At 43.0% G+C, this 17,951-nt stretch overlaps 1 protein-coding gene across 5 annotated transcripts in view; it reads right to left on the bottom strand.

The window, feature by feature from the left end:
• SVEP1 (sushi, von Willebrand factor type A, EGF and pentraxin domain containing 1) overlaps positions 1 to 17,951 on the bottom strand; it is a 128,111-nt gene that overhangs the window by 17,171 nt on the left and 92,989 nt on the right. For 3 of the 5 annotated variants that reach the window (XM_080574207.1, XM_080574204.1, XM_080574208.1), the window contains 9 exons: positions 16,992 to 17,159; positions 14,410 to 15,082; positions 10,212 to 12,991; positions 8,765 to 8,990; positions 7,812 to 7,967; positions 5,851 to 5,914; positions 4,621 to 4,794; positions 3,448 to 3,621; positions 1,305 to 1,478 (listed from right to left, as the gene is read on the bottom strand). In XM_080574207.1, coding sequence (XP_080430333.1) covers positions 1,305 to 1,478; positions 3,448 to 3,621; positions 4,621 to 4,794; positions 5,851 to 5,914; positions 7,812 to 7,967; positions 8,765 to 8,990; positions 10,212 to 12,991; positions 14,410 to 15,082; positions 16,992 to 17,159 — 4,589 coding nt within the window. The remainder of the gene's footprint in view (positions 1 to 1,304; positions 1,479 to 3,447; positions 3,622 to 4,620; positions 4,795 to 5,850; positions 5,915 to 7,811; positions 7,968 to 8,764; positions 8,991 to 10,211; positions 12,992 to 14,409; positions 15,083 to 16,991; positions 17,160 to 17,951) is intronic. The other 2 variants (XM_080574206.1, XM_080574205.1) reach the window with 2 other exon arrangements.

Below are 17,951 nucleotides of genomic sequence, written 5' to 3'. Positions count from 1 at the left end.
ACATGACTTGCTACATACTCTGTCGAAGTCAGTGGAAGCTATACTAAGGATTTAAGTGGAGAGTATCATATATGTTACAATCATGCCATTCTCTCCTGTCCTTCCTGGTTACCATAGCTTTGGTATAAAAAAGTAAGACCTACTCCACTTTTAAAAAAGTCAAACTTATACCACTCCTTGTCCTGAGGGCCTGGATCAATAGAAAACAGCATAAAATCCAGGTGTTTGCATAGAGACATTAGAGCTTTGAATTTCTCTGATAACCTTATTTATTACTGCCTGTAAGCTTGCTCAGGTATTTTTGCATGGTTTATTGCTCTCACCAGGAATGTGGAGAAGGCTGGACCTTATCTACAGCACAGATTAATGCCAGATTCCTCAAACTAAAATCCTCTGAGTCCTTTGTTGTACAAAAACTAAAATGTCTCAATTACTACCCTGAGACAACAGTAGATCTTAGAAGTAGTTGCAGACAGATACAGCAACAATGACGGCTATTGTGGCTGTGCATGCACAGTATACATGTGTATAAGGTGCTATTTCATAGAATCACAGGATAATTTCTATAGACATTTAGTTCAACCTTCTTTACAAAGCAGGGCCGACTAAGTCAGGTTGCTCTAGGCCTCGTACAGCTGACATCCGAGTATGTCTGAGGATGGACGTTTCTCATTCTCTGCAGGACCCTGTTCCAGAATTCAACTGCTATCATAGTGAAAAGTTTCTTCATACACTCAACTGGATCTTCCTTTGTTGCAGCTTGGGTCCACTCCCTCATATCCTACCACTGTGCGCCTCTGAAAGGAGTCTGGCTCTTTTTCATTTACACCCTGCCAGTAGTCATTTGCAGACAACAATAAGATCTCTCCTTGCCTTCTCTTCCAAAGGCTGAAAAAACACCTTTCTCTCACCTGTTCCTCATATATCAAGTCGCTGAATCCAATTGACTCCATTTAATGTCAGCTTTCCAACTAAAGGGCGTTATGCAGAACACAGCTTGTTATTTTACTGTCAGAAAAATACACCCAGACAAGATAATGCTTTAACATCTCTCAGCAACTGCTTCCTTTGTTCCTTTGTAAAAACAGGATGCACACCAACATATCTCCTAATGTGGGTCAAACCAATTTTTTAAACTATGAGTGACAAATTCTGCTCATGGCCACGCCAGAAAAAAATTACAATGCATCTCCACAAATATCTGCAGAAGTTGCTCTCAATTACTGTCAGTTTAAATGAAGAGCAACCTAGCCTTTAACGCTTAAAAGTTGAGACCTCTTTTTCATTACAAAGCAAACACACACGTTTACAGAGAGGCAAGGGATTGCTCCATCTTCCATCCCTTGTGCACTCTGCTGCAGGTTCTCCTTCCAAGCTGTATCCTCTCTTGCAGAAATATGCTATAGTACTGCCAACTGTATTGTTTTCATAAATCGCCTTCCCATTCAGCAAGGAAAGTGGAACTTTGCATCTGGTCTCTGCAAAGGAAGAGCTCTCATTAACTCAGCTTGATATCAGACCTGGACTTCCAACAGTTCCTGAGTTACTCACACAGTATGTTTAAAGTAGCAGCCACACACTAATAAATCATGAAGAGCACTGAGGGACAGTTCAGTAGCCCCAGTAAGGCAATGCAGTCAAGTCAGGGAAGGACCTCCTCCCAGTGATAAAGAAAAGCCACAGCCACACGTTTATCAGGTCAGCAAAATTTGGCAGAGATAGGGAAGGACATATTTATGGCCTTGTACTGGGGTAAGTGGGGCAGAACATGGAAATGGTTCCTTCTCACTGCTAAGAGATACCTCAGAAACCTGCAGCCCTTTGCAACTTCCTTTTTGACAGACAAGAAATACCAGATTAGATGCAGGATGGGTTTGATGCAAGGTGCTGAACACTTAAATTACTATTTGGTCCCCTCAAGATTCTCCGCTGTGTTTCTGAAGCCAGCAAGCAGACAGCCCTAGTCAGGTTACCACTGCTACACAGGACACTCTGTTCTACATCCTGTTTTCCATTCGATTTTCCTGGGTGGTCTGCATAATAGGACGAGTTAAGATTAAACTAGCAAAGATGGACATAAGGGCATCAGGCAACAGGAAGAGAGAAGTTGGGAGAAGTGGCCATGCTCAACCTTGTTCAAGCAGTCTTTCCTGATATCTTGTTTATTTCAGCACTGCTCATGTGTGACTTCTCTTAGGTGCCTGTCTAGGTACTTGAAACCTCCTCTGCAATGTGGACAACCCCTACCAACTTTGCAGATTGCTACAAGAAGGTCTGCAAAGCATTAAGAGTACTGTAGTGCACAGCGAGTTGTACACCGTGTGATTGCCAAACACAGCAATGATCCCTAGGCCTCGTGCAGTTTTCATGGATCTGGTGACAGGCACCTAACACCTGCCTTGAGTGGAAGATCCTTATCTGTCTTACTTTGGTGAAGCTGTCACAGCATGTCGGTCCCTTTTGAACCTGTGTAGGCAGCTGGCTGTGGAGACATCTGCAAGCCAGCTCCATGTGAGAATGTAAGGGGCAACTAAGGCAAGCAAGCAGAGTGCTGGATCTGGAGTCTAGCTTAGGAGGCCAGAGTATGTGCGGCAGGACAAAAACAGCCTGAAAGGAAGTGAGATGAGCAAAAAATGGACTAATGTGTTTCTGAAAGGAAAGGAATAGTGTGAAGACTTTGTCCTTTCATGGCTAAAAGGCCAGGAAAGGAGAATACTCATACTTAGTGATATTGCGATTTACTATGCTTCTATACACTTTATATGTTGAACAGAGTCATCCAACAACGGTGGCTATCTGTTCATGCTTGGGATCTTAAGTTTTTGTTCCATTTTTATGTCGACAGCCTTGTTTCCACCAACTACTGCCCACTCTGTATGATACAGATAATTCCTGCTCGACACTTATTCTGCTTGGCATAAGCAACAGGACCTTCCAAGGGAGCCTCTGAAAGCAGTTAAGTGCAAAATGGTACGTCATGCACTCACAGTATTTATTCAAGCGAGGAGTGGAGATAAAGGCTGAGCTGCTGATACTGTCCTTGAGACAATCCTGTTGCTGGGTTTGGAGCCCAAAATTCAGAGAAAGAATATCAACGTAACAACTGACTTCAGAAGGCTGCTGGGAGAAGTTCCATGTCCTCACAGTCCATCACCTTTAGTTAATAGTTCAATTTTCTCAGATGATAAGCAATGTCATCTCTCACTAAGACTGTAAAATTGCAGATTAAGACCTAAGGAAAAATGATGTCTAAGCCTCCTTATGGTTTGGTAATAGGCACTGTTCCTTTTGAGACATTTCATTTTGCAGGCACAATTTTTAACAGACATTACAGAATTGTCTCCAGAAAGCAGCTTACTCCCTGGATTATGTGATATACATGCACATGGTGGGAGGCAGTGCTTATCCCAGATCAGAATGTTCCAGGCAATGACACCAAATGATTACCTTCACACGATGGTAATGGTTTACTCCAGCTCCCATTGGTAAGACATGTGATGTTCTGGGGTCCAACAAGATGATACCCAGCGCTGCACACAAAGGTTACATTACTTCTGTATGTGCTTCCCGTAGAAATGGCCTCTGCTTTTTCTACTGAGGGATGCAGCCCACAATTAATTCCTTAAGAGAAGAAAAAATTTTGGTTTTATACAAACAACAAAGCCCATTCTGTCTGGCTGGTATACACTGTCCGCAGTTCTATTCACAGACTGAATTAAAGGAAAGATGGGAAGAAAGAAAGAATCTGTGAAGTACTATATGAGAAAGGTTATATAATGCCTTGCTTGCCCTCTCTCCTGAGGTTCAGGCTGCAGACACCTGAGAGAGACCCTGCCTCAGTGTATCTGACAGTGTAGTAAGCAATCAGTGATCCAGAATATTTCTTCTGATTAACCCAGAGGATGCATCTTCAGACCTCTCTGCTCCCTGTACAGTGAAAGACAGCCTCAGGATGTCCCCAGGAAAAATGACAGTAGTTAAAGAAGATCTTGTCCGCTGTCCCGTCCCTATTGCACAGACCATGAAAATTGGTCAAAGCTAAGAGAAAGGAATACAAGCAGTAGGACTATGACATCACCATGAAAAGATGGAAAATGATTTATTGGTAGAGATTATAGAAGAGATTATAAAATTTGGGCATTTTATTTATAACCTGTATGAAATAAATCATAAATCCTTCTTTCCATGCTCGCACAATTAATCACCTTCTGCTTCACAGGACCAAGATCCGATCCTAAGGAGCAGAGTCTTGATCTCCAGACATACCAGGGACCAAGATATATTAGCCTTGACATTGCAGAGACAAATCACCTCAGCACATGATGTTCAAGGCCCTGCAACCCACAGTGCAAAGCAAATCAAATAGAGCAGGCCACACTTCTCCTCTAGTAACCTGAGCACAGCTCTATGGTTGTTCCATTTTCTTATGTCAAAAGGAGCTCCCTTCAGATCGGGGAGGAACTGCCAGTGAGAACTTCTCAGCTGTCTTTTCTGCTGGCTCCTCCTGTTACACCCCCAAATGGAGTAGGAGATCAGGTGGAAGCCAGCAAAAGTACCATGACAGTCAGTTTCCTGGCCCTCCTGGAAAACTGCCACCATGTTGCTGTGCTGGCTACTTACTCCTGCATGAAGGAACAGAAGGGCTCCACTTTTTGTCAACGTGGCAAATCCTTCGGCTTGGTCCCTGTAGTTCAAAACCAGGGTCACAGCTGTAAAAAGCCTCACTGCCAAACAACAACTCCTCTCCCTGAACAGATCCATTTTCTATCGCCTCTGGTGGCCCACATGATACTCCTGTAACATAAGAAATATACTCCAGACACAGTGCATATAGCCTGTCCTGCTCCCAGCTCCTCCACATTTTTACCCTGTGAAACAGGGAAAGAACACGGTGTTTATATGGGCATTCCCAGATATTTGCTCCTGAGTAGCAGAACAGCAGCAGAATAATATTCAGTGCTCTCAGATACTGCTGAAAGACAAAATCCATTGTGGCTTTATTGGCAGGAAGCCTTGAAGCCAACAGCTGAACTGCACATAAGTATTTACGTAGACAGCTTCTGTTTTGGCACTGCAGGCAGAGGGAATCAGACAGAACTAAGTACCTTTGAAAAAGAGTATCCATAGAGCTACAGTTCAGAATGCTGAGTACCCACAGCTCTGGGTAACTGTGGTGGTCAAAGGATCTTAGCAACCCGAGAAACCATGACCTCAAGTGGCAGAGCTGTTTAAATTTCAGATATTACTCTTCTGAGATGGACAATAATCTGTTAAAGTAATATGACAGTAATCTCTTGTATCAGTAACTTGATACAAGAAAACAGCTCTTCAAGTTGTCATTGCTACTCTTTATTTGTGTAGAGTTTCAGAGAAACTGATGTTTCTCTAAACTCTCTGTATCTCATCTTACTTAAACATGCAGTTAATAGAAAATGTTTAAACTTCTTCACATCATTAACAATTTCCATTAAACTTATCTAAAGATGCAAAAAGCTAAAACAGCAAAAGGAATGTGTCAAAGGCCCCATTGTGCATGCAGCCCTATGTCTGAAGTAAAGGATATGTAAATGGAAGGATTCAACAACAACCCCTTTGCTACCTGTTTGCCCAGCTTTCTTAGAGGTACAGGGGCACAGCAGTGGAAAGCTGTATTGATTTCCTTAACACTGTTACCTGCACAAAACGGCAGTTCTGCATGTCTCCCATTGTGTTATCAGTGGTACTTACTGATGATTTTTAGACATATGAAGACAGTATGAATTATAAATCAGGCAAAACGACCACGAGTGTCTTCTGGTTAAAAACACCCTTGACCAAATTCATCAAGTGACAAACTCAGATGGAACATACTTCTGCATGCTGGCACTGTGCCACTCCAAAGCTTGTCTTCTTGGCAAGTCCGTTCTGCATCACCCTACAAAACAAGAGACAATGCTCAAAGACCAGCTTCACTTAGCAATCCTTTTTTCTCCCAACAGCTCTGGAATCCAGCAATGCCAGTGTGTCTTCCCTCCATGTACAACCCATATGAAGACAGAGTTAAATGCTCACAGCTCAAGTTGACGAGGAGAGTTTAGGCTAGAACTCCTTCCTGCAAACTGCAGGGTACTGTTTACAAACCAAATGCTTGTGGGTCAGTTAGTCAGTTTCCTTGTCCTTCTCCCTGGAGTACCATTGTTTTTGTCAGTTTTGCCATTCTTGTTCCCAGAAATGTGTTATGATGGCACATTTTCTCATTCCAGTATTCACTTAACGAAAATCTAACTTGCATTCTTTTCACCAACAGTATAAGCCTATGGTTTGTAAACATACTGTACTGACTTTGATCATGTCCCAAGCACTCATGCTTCAAATTCACTTATAAATGACGTTATTTATATCTTACATGCACATTTTATGGTTAGTTAAAGATATACTTAATTTATACTTAAAGATTTATCTTGTATTTTATTCCAAGACATGAAGAACAACATCTAAATTTGTCCCTTGAAGTAATGTACTTTCATTACAATGCAAACCCACTGACAAGGGCAGCTGTTTGAAATGAGTGTTGTAAGGCATTACAGCCAACGTATTTTGCTTTCTGGAGAGAAAAACACAGGACCTCTAACAAGAGGGAAACACACTGACACTAGGTGGCGAAGCTGGCGTACAAAGGACGGATCAATCTTTTACTATAAAAAAGCACTAGTTTATCACCGCCAAAAATACATTTAACAGCAATTCTACCTATCTGTCCTCTCTGTTTCTGTCTGGAAATTAGACTTCTTGTTACCTGTGAATTCTCTAAACTCTCCTTTTTAAATATACTGAAAGACCATGTGAATGCAATCCCGTCTGGGTGTATGAAGTTTGTAGTTATTATCAGAGTTACCACCGTAACAAGGAAGCAATGCATTTTGTTTGGTACTCATGAAGTGCAGTGTTAAGAGACAGCACCTCTCATTGCTACCTCATGCCTCTGGACAGGATAGTCCCATATTCTGCCATCACCTGGGGATGGTGAAGACCATGCTGGACCTCAGCAATGAATTTTCATTTCTGAACTCACTGCAATTTTGAAAACACATGAAGCTGCTATGAATTGGCTAGCATGAATCCAGATAACTGGACATCAGTGGTGCTCCAGAGCTCAGAAAGGAACAATAGCCTAATGCTCATTAATAAAAACAGGAAAGGACTTTGTTCATATCTCCACCAGGGAATAAAGCTGCCATTAAACAAACTGCAATCTCTTTGTCTTATCAAAAAAGACAAATCACTTCCACATCATCTAGCAGTATCACAGAACTGAAGGCAGTGCCATTTATCAGGAGCCTTGAGTTTCGAAGGCAGAATGCAGAAGACATAGGGCTTGGAATGTTATGGGATTGGAAAAGGGAAGAAGATGATCTAACTGAGAACAGAGAGCTAGTTCAAGAGAGCACATGCGAGAAATTAACAATTCCATGATTTATGGTCACAAGTATGTATCATTTTGCACAGAAGTAACACAAAAGCTGTACTTTGAGGATTGAAATAATCTTCAGCTATAAAAAAAAGAAACAACACTGAAAGGTATTTGCTGAATACATGCCTTTGAACAGGATGCTTACATTTGCTTCAGTTATACAGTTAACTAATTCATATAATACCCCAGACATACCAGGAGCATTCTACAGACAACAACAAAAGCAGATATTGAACTTCTGTAGCAGCTACGGAAATATATCTATATGGAGCAGGCATAATACATTCTCACAGTCACTACATAAGGACAGTGAAGAAAGGACAACTAAAGCTCTAGAATGCTAGAGATTGAGCTTGCTTACTTGTAATTCATAGCCAGGATCACATTTATAAAGAACCAAGTCTTTATAACTGAATTTGGTGCCAACCACAAATCCATGCTCTGGAGATTCTGGGGTCCCACACGACACAGGAATGCAGATGTCATCAGAAAACATTGGCATCCAAACACCACTCTCCTGAAAAATAAGTGTGATAAAAAGCGTGAATGCATCATTCCATATGCTAAATTCATATCTAAATGAAAAAGTTAGGAAAACAGTAGCAGAAACATCCAATAGCTGTGGGCATACTGATGTAGTTAATGTAATCTGTGAAATCTTTAAAGAAACTCAGTAATATAAGTAGCACTTCTAAGACGTCAACAAAGACTGAAGCTCAGCTATGAAAGGAATGCCCTGCCATGAAAGACAGAGGGAACAAAATATAAAAGGGGAAATAGAAACCTGAAAAACAAGTTCACCTATACAAGGTCATCTAATAGGTCAGGGAACTCTTCAAGAGAGGAATGAAACTCAGTTCCATGTTCTATACTTTTCTCTTAGCTGAAAGCCTCCTACTATGGCTAAGTGCTTCAGCTGCCTGCCCAGGTCGTAAAGGAGGTCTAATAACTGAACAAACAATCATCAAACACAATTACTCTTACTTCAACAGACCTTTTTAAGAGCAAACAGATTGTTTGCTTAGAAAAAGTACTAATCCTGCAAAAAGTACATGATTTACTCTCCTAAATGAGACAAAAGGAATGCTTTTCTAAAGGACAGCATTAGTTTTAACAGAAGAGATCATTAATTTCCAGTCCTGAAAGTCTATTATGTGCTTACTGGTGAACAAGAAGGCATATATATTATATTTTACAGGACATGCTTTACATTTTTTTGTTGTGTGCAATTAAGAGCCAAAAGCTAATGAGGGCAAGAGGAAGACTCTTGAATTCAACAGCCTGCAAAATAAAACAGTGCAGATAATACTATACCTTGCATGTAGATGTGCTCACTCCCACCAGAGTATAGCCTTCCACACATGACAAAGTGATGTTTGCATTCACAGTGAAGTTGTCCCCAAGTACTATTACATGGGTGATATTTCCTGGGAGCGGACACTTTCTGGGACAACAGGAAATACTTTGAGGAGACCACTGTCCATCTTCCTGGCAAGTGCATACATCCTCTTCTGTCACCATTGTGTAGCCTTCCAGGCATCTGCAACAGAGCATTAACACCTGACCAAAGGGACACAGCTAGGGACAAACTGATCCACAAGTTTCAAAGACATTTTTCAACATTACTTGTTCATAAGCACACCTGGTGACTTCTCTATTATTTCAAGGGAACCTTGCAAGAAGCATGCCTAGACTGAGTTTATTCTGTTGCAAGAGTTGGAAGTTTCAGACTTCATCTCCAGCTGCTTCACGTTGCTGAAGCACCACCAGGGAGAGTGAGTTGGTAGCTTTAGTGCTTAGAGAATAGTGAGTGCCTTGGTGCAGTCCCTGCCCTTCCCTTTGTGAGGAGGGCTTTTGGTTAAGTAAACTGTGAGAGTGCCAAATGCTACTGCAGGTTCTCAGTTCCCAATTGCTGAATATCCCATATGCAACCACCAATTCTAAAGATGATCTCACTTTCTTCCAAGAGTAAACTGAGCCTTATGCTGACCACAGACTGCTTGCTTAGAAGTTTCAGGCTGATTTGCTCTGTGCCATGCAGTGCTTGACCAAGATCACTCAACTGGCTTGCAGGATCTGGCCAGCAGTGGGTTTAGTTGTAGGTTGGCAGACCCCCTTCATTTTGTTAAAGATGAACAGGAATATCTGATTCTGTTAAACTCATCCACATGCAATCTCACAGTTCTGCCCCTTACTGTTTATTGCTTTTACTGCTAAAACCTCCCCTTCTGCCAAGGAATTCCTCACTTTGGAGAAAGAGATCTGCAGTGTGCACTTTACAAGAAACCATCAGAAACACATTTTTCTTGTCTACGACAAAGGAAAAACTGTGCATCAACAACACTTGTTGACAGTGCAATGCTACAGTACAGAAAATGGGACTAGGAGATCAGCCCTTCTGTGTTACATTAGGTAGCTGAAGCAGGAAGAGGAGGTAAAAGGCATGCCAAAAGAGGAAAAAAAATCCATGCCCTACAGACAAGAGTGTCAGAGGAGAGGAGGAAAGCAAAGAGGAACAGGAAACCAAGGTGGTGGAGGAGTGCAGCCCAACGTGCTGAAATACCTTGCTAAAGTTTTATCAGTGGCCCAAACAATATTTTTTATGGGCACGGGAATGTGGGCTTTGTCTATCTACGCATACGATAAGGCATAACTTTTCTTCCAGGTCTTCTAAAAATGTGCACTAATTGAGGGTGCATAAATTTCCCATCTTCATTCCTTCAGAGACTCTATGGAAACAGAATGGCAGCAGTGTTCTTACCTGTACTGGACCTTGCTCCCATAGGTATGAGTGCTCCCAAGAACCTCTGCATTGGGGACAGAAGGTGGCGGGCCACAGCTTAGCAGCTCGCAGCTTGGGTATGGCTTCTTCCAGACACCTGTCTCCACACAAGTCAGTTCTGGACTCCCCCGCATGACAAAACCTGTCAAGCAGGTATATATGATGGTGTTCTCATCTGCAGAGCTGCTCCCATTGATAAACGTGTTGGGGATGATGGGTGGGGAGCCGCAAGAAATCTGCCCACACCGAGGAAACCCCGAACTCCACCTGCCAGCTGCCTCACAGGTGATTTCGGAAGGCCCTAGCAGTTTAAAGCCCTCCAGGCACTGAAACTGGGTGCTCTTCCCACAGCTGAAATCTTCACCAAGGACAACCCCGTTCTGGATCTGTGGTTCAGGACACTCACAGGGGAGGCAGGATGGAAGGCTTCCACTCCAGGAGCCATTGGACAAACACTGCCGTGAAGGATTACCATGCAGCTCATAGCCAGGGAAGCACACATACTGGGCAAATTCCCCATAGGTGAAGTCTGAGCTGTTCAGAAAGCCATGGGAGATGTCTTCAGGAGGTCCACAAATGACTGGTTCACAGCGTGGAGCTTCTGAATCCCAGGTACCATCACTCTGACAGGTGAGTGTGGACGCTCCATGCAGGTTGTATCCTTCGTTGCAGTGATACTGCACTTCTTTCCTAAAGCCAAAATCTGAGCCAATAATTCTCCCATTGGCAAGAGGCAGAGGCATGGGGCAGGTCACAGCTTTGCAAACTGGAGCAATTCCACTCCAGCTGCCATTTGCAAGGCAGACTCTACTCCTGTCCCCATCTAACAGGAAACCTTCGTTGCAGCTATACTCTGTATGCCTCTGGAATGTGTACTCCTCTCCAGACACTTGACCATTCTCCAGAACTGGTGGTGGGCTGCAGGAAACAGGGATGCAAATCGGTTCACTGCCATCCCATTTCTGGTTCTCTTGGCACCTCCTCTCTGCGGGGCCATTTAACTGGTAGCCAGGATCACACTCATAGTAGACGACACTCCCATACGTGTAGTTCTCCCCTCTTATGCTCCCATTCATTAGCTGGGTAGGTGAGCTGCATGTTACTGCTTTGCAGTACGGAGCAGTGTTGCTCCACTGCCGATTTGGCAAACACAGCCGTGTGTCTGAGCCAACAAGTGTAAACCCTGGCTTACAGGTGTACTGCACCACGCTACCGAGCGTGTTCTCAGTGAAATATAAAATTCCATTCTCTGGAGGCGACAGCAATGTGCATTCTATTGAAACACAGGAGGGGGCAGTGCCATTCCAGACCCCATCTTCTTGGCAAGCTAGAACAGGGTTTCCCAAGAGCTCATAGCCAGAGTAACACGTGTATAAAATGATAGTTCCAAATAAGAAAGTGGTCAGCTGCATTGCACTGTTCTCCTTCACAGAACTTTTGAAGTCCTTCAAATTGCCAGCCAGCAGCATGTGTGAAAGGGAGGGACTCTCTGTAACGCTCTCCTGGTCTGAGCGTCTTTCCCCGTGTCTCACCTGCACATACTCCCCAAAGTCAATGTGAGGAGGTAGGCCACAGTCTGTGGGGAGGCAAGATGGAGTGGAGCTAGACCAGCCTGATTCTTCACAGGTCTGCATGGCAAGGCCAGAGAGCTGGAAGCCAGGCACACAGCTGTAAATGACCATGGCCCCATAACTGTAATCTGCACCCTCCACAAAGCCATTTTCGATAGGCTGAGGAGGCTGGCAACTTATGGCTTTGCAGGAGGGAACATTTGTACTCCACTCTCCTGTCTCTAGGCAGCTCAGCGTTTCCTCCCCTTGGAGCTGGAAACCTCTGTCACAGGAATATCTAACAGTCTGCCCATAATGGAAGTTTGTGAATGAGTATTTGCCATTGAGGATCTTCTTAGGCCTTGGGCATTCAATGGGTTTGCAAGCTGGCCTTCCTCCAAGCCACTGTCCATCTTCTCCACAGAGGATAGTTGTGTTCCCCATCAGCTCAAAGCCTGGTTTACATGTATAGAGAGCTGTGCTGAGGAAGGTGAGGCCCTGCACATCAACAATACCATTTTGAATTTCTTCTGGCTGGGGACACTCCACAGGAATACATTCTGGCAAAGGCAAGCTCCATGAGCCATCAGCCTGGCATCTGATAGTAGATTCACCCTTCAGTAAGAACCCATCCACACAGATGTACTTCACAGTGCTACCAAAAAGAAGGGATGAAGTCAAAGGGTCGCTGAACGGGATGTATGGAGGTGCAGGACACTGTACAACCTTGCAGAAGGGAAAGGAATCATTCCACTGTTGAGACGGCAAGCATTTCAGTACAGAGGAGCCATGCAAAACATAACCCTCTTTGCAGGAGAACTTTACAACACCAACTTGGTTAGTCACTTCCCTCAAGACCAGATGGTTTTCTGCCAAGGGTGGTTCTGGACATTTTGTTGGCACACACTTTGGGCTTTGCTTTTTGTTCCATTTCCCAGACTTCTGACACGTCCAAGACACATCTCCAATCAGCTCGTAGCCTTCATCACAGAAAAACTCAACTTTGGAGCCCAAGTCAAAGGTTTCTCCTTTGGAGTAGCCATGTTGGATGGGTGGTGGCTTTCCACAGCTGAGGGGAATGCACTGAGGAGGTGATTCACTGTACCACTGCCGATTGGCTTGGCAGATAAACAGCGAGCTCCCAACCAGGTGGTAGCCAGACTTGCACTGATAATTGGCCTGATTCTCGAAGAAGCGTCCAGTTGTTTCCTGTAAAACAGATGAGACATGGACATATCTGAAATGAAGATGCATGACAGGCACACAGGGAGAGTGATAGTATTACTTGTGTTTTCTCAGTCTAGATTCTAGCTGAATCCCAGGCAGCGGCCAAGGCTGTCTGCAAAGAAACGAATGTAAGTAACAGACAGAGCATGTCTTGCCTCAAATACTGCACTCTGCTGTCAGGAAATCTGAACACAACATCAGAAGAAAAGAGAAAACCCAAAGCCTAAAAGGCAAATCTAGAAAGTATTTCCTCCTGCTTTCTCCCTTCCTGACCTTTAAGGTCAAAAGTTATGCAGACAGGAAGAGAGAAAAGAAACATATTGGGAGAAGCTGCTAGGAAACTATTAGCCTATTGCTGTTCTGGTTCTTTAGCTTACAGGTGTATTCAAGGCTGGAGCCTTCAGGCGTACTACCAGGAGACTTTTATAAGTGCCACATGTGCTGTTGGAGAGTCCTGAGCAGGCAGCTGAGAAGCTCCTCAAAGTTGCAGGCTGAGCTCTGAATGCAATATTAAAAAATGTCTCTAACAGAAGGAGTATCTGGAGGAGTAACCCTGCTTAGGCGAGACAACACAGAGTGATATACATTGTTTAGAAGACATATCTCTGTGGGAGTCTGAACAAAAATTGTTGCTATAGCTGATGAAAGCTCATGTAGGAATTGGGATGCCCCAAAAAAAACAGTTTTTAAAAAATGTAGATTACCTGGTGGCTAGATTTAAGGAAGGAGGGGAAAAGTTCAGAAGAAAAATGCTTAAGAAATTCTAAACTGAATCTTTACAATAACAGTTTATTCTTCCTTGCCACAGTATTACCCTCATGCACCAAAGCACAACACAGATTGAGTAGTTTTTACAGCTTTGGGCTGCCACAAGGAGATCTTTAATTTTAGGCGTTGTTGCAATGTAATTTGACAGAAAAAGGACAAGTTCTGACCTCAGTAAAGAAATGTTCTTGCATCCAAAGCAGAGAAACTATCCCAAAGTGATGTATCTATTTCAAATTAGGATATTTTTCACAGCAGTAAAAAGAGCAAGGCTTGTGAACTGGCAATAGTACTTCATACATCTCCAGATGGCTCTTGGAAATCCACACATGGACTGAACAAGTGAAGAGTGAGGTATCAAGGAAATCAATTGATTGTAATACTACGCCCTGAGTTTTCTAACTGAAAACCCATTTTATGATAGGAAATACCATGGAAGTGTCTGTGTTTTTTAAACATGATTCTTCTACAAATCCTCCCATTTTTCCCTTTGCTTATTTGTTCCATCCAGTCACATCTTTCCACAATTTTAACAGCAAAACGAAAAAGAAGAGAAAAAAAAAACAACACAGCATCAATTATGAAGACATTCAGTTTGCTATGCTACCAGGCAGATGAGAAAACTCATTTTATACCTTAATAAAGCCATTCTCAAGCTGGGGTGGTTCTCCACAGGACACGGGGTGGCATGTGGGCAAATTGCCACTCCAGTTGCCGGTGGCCTCACAGGTCCGCTTCTTCTCCCCCTTGATGTAAAAGCCCTTGTTGCAGCTGTAAGCCACCACTGCTCCGAAGCTGTAGTTGGCCCCACTGGCATAGCCATTGGCAATGTGGGGAGGTTCTCCACAGCGAACTGGGATGCACTGGATGCTCAAAGGAGAAGGATTCCAGAGACCCCCTCGAAGGCACTCAATTTTGGCTGAAGTGTTCAGGACGAAGCCTTCCATGCACTTGAAACTCACGATGGAGCCAGCTGCGAACCTGGCTTTACTGACGGACTCCAGGATGCTGTATGAGACAGTGGACGGCTTTTCACAGAAATCAGCTATGCAGTGGGGCATCTTCTTGCCCTCTGGAGGCACCCACTTCCCTTCTGCATTGCAAAGCAGCTGAGAGTTATCGGCCAGGCTGTAGCCATCTGAGCAGAAGTAATAAGCTGTATCACCAAAGAGGCGGTGGGCTCTCTGCGGCGATGCATTTTCCACATGGGGTGGTTCATCACAGGATACTGCCAGGCACTGCTGGTGGTTCACGCTCCACTCACCACTGGCTAAGCACTCTATGGTTGCAGGGCCATCTAATGTGTAACTGTGGATAAGGAAACCACACAGGGAGTCAAAAAAGCAAGTACTGTCAAATGTATAGTATCCTGAAGTCCCCACAGAACAAGTTAGCTAGCACCCTAGAAGACAGATAGGTTGCTTTACAGCAGCCGTTTCGAACATAAAATCTCAAAGCCAACATGTCCACAGGTGAGGTATCACAATAAGGGAGAACCCAGAAGACCTTGAGCATAATGCTCTTCTCTGGTCTGTCCATCTGATTACCATTCCTGAACTTCCATTTTGATTAAAACTTTGATATTACAGCAAACCTAGTATTGTGCTGTGATGGCTGTCCACCCCTCAAAGAAACTATCCCACTCAGAAATTATTCCTCTCTAGCAGGACTGAAGGGAGGAGGAAGAGATGAAAAGCCCATAAAAGTCTTTTGGATTCCTGTATCAGCTGTATCAATCAATTTTCACACTTGAAAACAATAAGAAGCTCCTCAGCGAGTTACCTAGAAGTGCTGTTGCTAATAATGCACGTAGTAATTTTGTAACAACTTCTTCCTAAAAAAAATCGTAGAAACTGATATAAAAGCAAATATTTTTAGTCCTGATTAAAAAAAAAAAAAATTATAATGAAGTTCTACTGTGTGATTACTCTGAATGCAGTTATGTTTCTTTACTCTGTCTCTGGGATGCAGTGACAGGCATTATTCCCTGCTGCTCATCAACTAATTTAAATTCCTGCTGCTTAAACATGCAATATGTTATCTTTGACCATCTTTTTGCTAAGTTTTACGTTTTCTGTAGTGTCTCATGAAAAATGAAGAAACAATATCTATTCCAAAGGTCCCAATAACTCCAGCTGCCGGCTGGGAACCGGTTGTTCAGATTTTGATGGCAACTTCTGTAAAAGTGTTTTGTCTTGCCTGCAGGATATGTTTTCAGAGCCCTGTGACTGGATTCCAGAGAAATAGCCTATTATGTGCCAATGCTTAATATTATCCACTCTATCAATTGTCACACAGACAGCAGTGACCCTCTTTAAATGCTGATATCCTATCCTATTTAAAATACTTGCACAGGGAAAAGAAGCAGCTTTTTGAATCTTAATAAGGCCAAGAAAAAAGAGTAAGGAGGATTTATTTCAATGATGTTTCAAATAATATTGCGAAACTAGTTTAAAAGAAAAAATGCCGTTGCACTAATCTACCTTTTTTCATCAAGAAGCACAAAATCCTCCAGTTGCTTAAGGCCTGACCTTGCAAAAGCTCTTCATATGTACTCTGCCTTTTGGACAGAAAAGTTTCAAGAAATTCAATGCGGCTGCTCACAGGCCGTAAAGATACACATGTGCTAAGGTTCTTCCAGGATCAGAGGCCAGCATTACACTCATGCTAGACCACCGAAGTGGAGCCATGTTTTTGATACAATTGCGCCTGAAAAGGTCACTACACTGCATAGATGGAAATCAAGAAAAATCATGCACCTCAATAAAGGAGCAGAGTTTTAAGTAAGCAGAGTTTAGAACACCAGAACACTTGTGTTAGTTCTCAAAGGGAAACAAATAGAATTCTTACAGTGTGACGAGACATGGGGAATTCTTTGTGACCACAGCCTTGAGTTTACCAGAGAAGGACTAGTCCAAGAGACTGATCTATCATGCCCTCTGAATCCTCTCCATTCTTCTTTTCTGGGGTGTATTCAGCTGATGTGGAGCTGACCACTTTAGGAAATGCCTTGGTGTCCCATGCTAACCTGCCAGCCCACAAAACGTCTCCTTCACATTTAATTTCCAGAAAGTCACGACAGGAGAAGTGAAAATGAATTCATGTGCAGTTACGAAGTCATGAAGCAACAGAGCACACAGCTTTGCCAGTAAGCGTGCGAGGCCTGCACCAGTTTTACTTGTCCTGTGTATTAGTCCAGTAGTAAGAATATACATACCCTTCCTTACATGTGTAAGAGACAGTGCTTCCAAACGTAAAGTTATTTCCATTTATGATCGCATCTTTGATGGCAGGAGGGGATCCACAAGAGACAATGCTGCAAGCTGGCGGTGTGCTGTTCCAGTTCCCTGAAGATGCACAGACAAGTACGGAGGATCCCTGAAGGCTGAGACACGAAGATCATTATTAAGACTGCTGTTTCAGGCTGTGTGAGAAACAGAGAGAGCAAGAGGTGCTTTGCTTCTCACTGATTTCCTGGCCTCAGTGAAGCCAAAGGGAGTCTGACTTCAGCAGAGGCCAGAATCTCCAATTCATGAAAACACACTGCTGATGCTCTCAGAAAAGCTGATTTTCAGGTATTTTGAGGAGAAAGCTGGTGGAATTCATGTGGGGCCTCAATGCACTGTGCAGACACACATATTTACTTCTGCTGCAGCTTTGTCCATTTTTGAGCTACGAAAGGTCATGGGGTGCTTAAATGTTTACTTAAGCTTAAAGATTCACTTGTATACCACCAACACCATGCCTATCTTGAGAGTTGCAACCAGGCTTAAGTCTGAGACCTGATTCACTCATGGACTTAAAACACTTAACTGCAGCCTAACAAAAATGTGTTTCTGATATATTTGCTTACAAATGTAAAACAGAATAAAAGCCTAAAACAAGTAACTACTGCAGAGCTTTCAAGGAGTAAACGGGGAAATTCCAAAAGATTCTTTCACCAAAGGCATTGTAAAACAATACTAAACATAATACTGCATATGCTCCAAAGCTAATTAGGTGAATGATAAATTAAAGACAATGATAATGATAAATTAAAGATTAGAGACAAATGAGAGCTTCAAAAATAATGAGAACTGATTTCCAAATATTCAAAATATGTGTTGAGTTTAATGGTAAAAATGAAAATGTTGTTTATATATACATATATATGTGTCCATGGAAGATACTGAATGGC

This window comes from Anser brachyrhynchus (genome assembly GCF_964034855.1).
Source record: "Anser brachyrhynchus genome assembly, chromosome: Z".
NCBI classification, from domain to species: domain Eukaryota; kingdom Metazoa; phylum Chordata; class Aves; order Anseriformes; family Anatidae; genus Anser; species Anser brachyrhynchus.
The sequence above is the reverse complement of the archived record's forward strand: the minus strand, read 5'-3'. Positions and strand labels throughout refer to the sequence as shown.